This window comes from Oreochromis niloticus, linkage group LG15 (assembly GCF_001858045.2).
Source record: "Oreochromis niloticus isolate F11D_XX linkage group LG15, O_niloticus_UMD_NMBU, whole genome shotgun sequence".
NCBI classification, from domain to species: domain Eukaryota; kingdom Metazoa; phylum Chordata; class Actinopteri; order Cichliformes; family Cichlidae; genus Oreochromis; species Oreochromis niloticus.
The window spans coordinates 901,068-906,451 of record NC_031980.2 but is presented as its reverse complement, the minus strand read 5'-3'; the positions used below and the strand labels follow the sequence as shown (position 1 = coordinate 906,451).

General features: G+C 48.8%; 1 protein-coding gene across 6 annotated transcripts in view; it reads right to left on the bottom strand.

Moving 5' to 3' along the window:
* Positions 1 to 945: 945 nt before the first annotated feature.
* Positions 946 to 5,384, bottom strand: part of cdc42bpab (CDC42 binding protein kinase alpha (DMPK-like) b) — a 65,830-nt gene continuing 61,391 nt past the window's right edge. For 2 of the 6 annotated variants that reach the window (XM_005449868.4, XM_005449866.4), the window contains 4 exons: positions 5,004 to 5,121; positions 4,750 to 4,907; positions 3,930 to 4,004; positions 946 to 2,740 (listed from right to left, as the gene is read on the bottom strand). In XM_005449868.4, coding sequence (XP_005449925.1) covers positions 2,609 to 2,740; positions 3,930 to 4,004; positions 4,750 to 4,907; positions 5,004 to 5,121 — 483 coding nt within the window. In that variant the 3' untranslated portion in view covers positions 946 to 2,608. The remainder of the gene's footprint in view (positions 2,741 to 3,929; positions 4,005 to 4,749; positions 4,908 to 5,003; positions 5,122 to 5,384) is intronic. The other 4 variants (XR_002058847.2, XR_002058846.2, XM_005449867.4 and 1 more) reach the window with 4 other exon arrangements.

The window sequence follows — 5,384 nt, the reverse complement described above, 5'->3', positions numbered from 1 at the left end:
AAAGCTTCTGATGTTTCCTGAGGAGAAATGAGCACACGGCAACACTGGAGTGTATTTGTAACAGCCCTCCGCTTTATTGAAATACATCGGAGTCGGGTTAATATAATGAGTTCTCCACGTAAGTGTGGCAGCCGCTTCCATACATTATTTTTGTTTTGACCTTACACCTTAAATATTTTTGTGCAAAAAAAGAATCTACATCAGCTGTAGTGGGTTATCCTCAGTAAAACACCCAAACCGTCCCAAAAAGAATAAAACGACAAACCGAAAACAAAAATGATTACATCTATAACATGCAAAACTGTACAAATTATTACAAAGCAATCCTAGAAAACAAAGTGGAATATGATATGAAAGAGCAAAACAATATAGAAGGTACTGGAGATAAGACCTCACTGAAATGTAAAGGCGTTTCCATTTCTTTAAATTGCGGCACTTCAGCCGTGAAGCCACCTGTCGCCCATCGCCCAACACTCACTGCCGTCTCCACCCGGGTCACATTCCCTCACTCACTGCTGCCCGTCCATCAAATGAATCAAACGCACCTCGATTACGCTCATCTGACTGAAAATGTGTTTCCTGAGTTTCCCCTTCTCCCTCTTTGAACCGGGACATCTAGGATCAGATTTTCTGCACAATATTGGCCAAAAATGAAAAACGCCGCCTGGCTAACACCTCACACACCAGCTCATATCGTTCTGCAGATAAACTCTTCGCAGGAACGAAGGAGAGTCAACTAGCTTAAAAAAAAAAAAGTTCTAAGATATTTGGAATAAAACCAGCTGGGAGCTCTAAACCTCTCTTCAAATTAAAAAATAATAAAATAAAATAATAACACCTGGAATGAGCTGTTTGCAGCTTTTTGCTGTGTTTCCACAGGGGGAATGACCACTGAAGAGTTTTCCCTTTGTGACAAACAGGATGAGTGGAAGTGTGGAGCGAGGCTAAAACCCTCTCTGTGGGTTCTTTGCACAGATAATGCCACGCCGCCGTGTCCCTCGGGTCAAAATGCCTTTCAGTCTGCTTACAGATGAACAGAGGTAACAGGTTTTTGGCTGTGAATGCCCTGCTCTGCAGCCAGAAGCTGCCACACCATTTCCCCCCTCTTCTATTTTTTAAAGGCCTTTCCACTCTGACAAAGGAAAGAAAGTAAAGTAAAGTAGTGCCGTGGAGGCGGCTCAGAGCTCCGCCCTGTTCAGCTCACACAACAACAGGCAGCACTGAGGTCATTTACTCCATCGCCTCCAAGCCCAGGTGTGACTTCCTCGCACTGTTTACATTCTCATTTTAGCTTTTTTTTTTTTTCTTTTTATTTTAAATCCCTCCTCTTACAAATTTTCACGAGTACGTCATTAAAACATTCGTTGGAATGAGCAAAGTCGCAGCGTCGCCCTCTTTTGTCCATATTTGGTGAAACGGAGCTCAGCGACCGTTCAAACGCCGCCAACAGTCAGAGGAGCACAACAAGGCAACAACCGCCTGTGTGTGTGTGTGTGTGTGTGTGTGTGAGAGAGAGAGAGTACAGGCAGCAGTGCCGATACACATGTCAGCTTTTCTTTTTTCACTCATATCAAGTGGAGGGGAGGGATGAACACACACACACACACACACATCATAGAAACAACATGAAAACAAACAAATCTAAAATAAATCAGTAAAAACAAAAAAGTGGTTTTAAAATGGCTTCGAGTGCGATACAACCCGGAATCACTCCAAACAAAAGCGGGAAAATAAAGGCGGAGTTTTCCGTCCGTGTAGTTCTCTATAGTATTTTCCTTCTCATATATTATTCTCTACTCTGAACCTATGTACATGACTGTGACGGGAGTTTTGGCATCTACGGAGGACACGCAGCCCTGATGATGTCGTTCGCTCTGAGGAACCAAATGATTCGTGTGATGTCACAGGAGCCGCTGTTGGAGCTTTTTGCTGATGGTGGAAATTAAAAATATTATAAAGTCACTGCACTTAGTATCAGGAGCAAGAAATAAAAGTAATTCCTTTTTTTATTTTTTTTGCAGCACCCAGAGAGAAAGCAGGTGGGGGGAGGGGGGGGCTATGATTGATAAATAAATTAAAACACTGTCCCCCTGAATCCCGGCGGGTCCTATGTACAAACCTTCTGCTCTCAATAATATTTCATCTTCTTTTTGGATTGCATCGTGACTTTTTAAGAGTCTCTCAGTGAATCTCGACAAGTTGACCAAAAAGAGCCAAAATGGGAGCTTCCTGTTCCTGCATCACCTGCCCGACATCACACACACACCTTCTCTCCCTCTCTCTCTTTCTCACACACACACACACACACACACACACACACACAATCAGCACCCACATGTACACCACTGATAGTATTTGATAGCTTGTCCCTTGCTTTCTTAGTGTTTCAGCCCCACTGTGGAAGAACGCTGAGACACAGTGTGGGGGGGGTAAAAGTGGGACAAATGTTCTTTGGGAGGGAGTGGTGGGCAGCAGGTGCAGTTCTCTGGGCAGTGAGGGAACAATATTCAAAACAGGAAGAGTTGGAGAATTTGGAGTCCTGTGCTGTCGGTCGGTCGGTCGGTCGGTGGGTGGGTGGGTGAGGGGGGTTGGATGGGTCGCTGGGGGCTCATGTGTCCCAGCCCATCCTTTCTGTGCTCTCCAAGGACAGGGACTTGGTCTTGTGTGGGGAGGCCGGGCTGGGAGGGCTGCTGAAGGTGGAGCTGTTGGAGGCCGTGGAGTGGCGCGGGGAGTCCGAATCCTGGAGGAAAGAGGGAAGAGTTGGAGAAATTAGACGATCCCTTCCACAAAGTAAACTGGGACGTGTATGACAGATGAAGCTGCGCCTCTGTCTGCTCCTCCTAACAGCTACTGATGACGAGTGCTTGCTGCACATGCACTGCTCATTAATCTGCTGTTTGCGACGGCGGGGCAGACAGGAAGTCAGACTGAGTGACGCTGACCCGCCCCCGCCTCGTCTTCCGCAGATGAACGGCTCGATTGACCAGAAATGATCAGCTGAAGGAAAACAAACATGCAGGCAGGCCGAGCTGGTGGTGGGAGTGTGTGTGTGTGTGTGTGTGTGTGTGTGTGTGTGTGAGGCTCCTTCCAGCTCACTGATGTCCTGGGTGTTTCATACACTGTAATGTACGTTTCTTACAGTTCACTGATCCAATCGTCTTTTTATATCCCATCTAAACACACTCGACCTATAAAATACTAAAGCGCACAGTCACACTACAGCTACACGAAGCACAGCTGCATGAGTCAGTGTAGATGGGCAGCAAAGGCGCAGACAGGGCTGCCCAGCTACACTTTGCTCCCGCCCACATCGACTAAACAGTGACCTGACACGCGTCACTCAAACATGCGCGCTCTTGTTCTCCATCATGACACAATTTCTGGAGTTTTTTTGCTTTGTGTGTGGCAGCACAGTCTTATAACCAGGGGCGTCCTGGGTGGCACCACCAATATAACGATGGAACGACAAACAAGGAAACATCATGCATTAAAAACTTGTGTGGATTATTAACGCCAAAATATTTATCTGTTTATTCAAGTTTGTGACATTGTTGCTTTACTCTGTATTCACTTCCCATCACCTGCTGATTAACCTGAGGTCTGGTTGTGCTCTGAGCTCACAGCTCCTGGTTAGGAAACATGGGCAGGCCATCGGGGGGCAGTATGGAAGCACACATGCTCTGTGATTAGCAATGGTGAAGCAGCGTCGCACCACTCCATCAGCAACGATGCCAGCGATGACACGAAGGCCAGATGGTGCAGCTGAGAGATGCAACAAACCAATCAGAGGCTGCTGATGTGACGGCGCTGAAATGGTGCAGCGAAGGGGGCCACAGACTCTCAGTGATATGTGTGTGTGTGTGTGTGTGTGTGTCTGATACACAGTGACACGGTGCTCTCAGTTGTGTGTTTGCAGCTGTTGACGTTACCTTCATCTTACTAAGCAGGGTCCTTAAAGCCCTTTTCAGATCGGGGGTCTTCTCCGACGGTGAGACTGCCTGCCACTGCAGAGGAGAGTTCAGACTCAGCGCCCAGCCCACAGACAACATGCTGGGGTGGGGAGGGAGGGGAGGGGGGGACAGGCACGAAGCAGGGGACAGCTGAGTTAGGATGGAGGGAGGCGAGATGGGGCAGGATGGAGTTGACAGCGTCCAATGGGAAGGGGGGACCAGCAGGGGGAATGACAGGGGGACTGGGGGGGGGCAGACGTCGCCCATAACTGCTTTTTTTCTTTTTTCCTGTAGTCTCGATCAGAGTCACTTCATGCGAGTGAAAACAACTTAGAAGTGATGTTGCCGTAAACCTTTATGAGCGATATCGCACCACCAGTGCCAGACTGGAGTCTGATTGGCTCTCATCTGACCTAAAAGAGCTAAAAGCAAGAATCACGGCAATAACCGTCTCTACTGACATCACAGGGAGCTGACACCTGCCGGAGCGATGCAATGAGGAGCGCGGCCTGCAGATGTCGGGATGCTCGTGACTTATGGAGGGAAGAGTTTTGTTCAAAGGGGAGTAAAGGCAGTTTCTGCTGATAATGTCTACCTGCTACAAGTTCACGACAAGAAAACAAGCGTCTCTATGTGGACTTCATACGAAGCTGATGTTTGGTTGACATGATGTTGCAGGTTTGAGCCAACAGCCAGTAAAAACTGTCCTTTAGGTAATGGCGAGGTTAGTTTGTTTGGACGAAACACTTTCTGTTTAATGCTCAGAGTCACCCTCACATGAAGCTGCATGTTCACTGACCTCTCTGTCGAACTGTGAGAGCGGAGCATCGCCGCAGTCCACCCCTCCGCCAGAGGACAGGGAGCTCTCGGAAGGAGAGGTCATGGTCTGGCGTTTGGACCCGTAGCTTCCTCCTGACAGCTCCCTGCGCAGAGCGCTGCCATTCTGCGAGGACGAGCCTGCAGAGATGAGAGGAGGCGGCGAACATGAAGCCACAGAATCTGACAGACGAACCTCTCCTGAACGTGAGCTCTAACACGACTGCCGGTACTCACGTATGCCCAGTCCGCTGCTGGCGCTCATGGAGCGGCCCGGCTCGGCCCGGTTCTTGGTGATGGAGGGAATGCTGACGGAGCCGCTGAAGCCCGCTCGGCTATCCTGAACACGGACGTTCTGGTTTAAACACACAAAAAACAAACACACACACATACACACACAGAGTGCAGTGCGGGGGGAGAGGAGTGAGGAGTGTGCATGTAAATAACACACACGCACACGCACACGCTCTGGGCAGAAAAACGCTCTCTGCAGACACACAACTCAGGACCAGACAGTGTCAGGGTGAGGGTGAGGGGGGTTCAGTATGTGAACACGTCAGGGATCGCACGCTCACGTGACAGGATAAAGGAAGCATGTTCGTGTGTTTGCAGATGTAC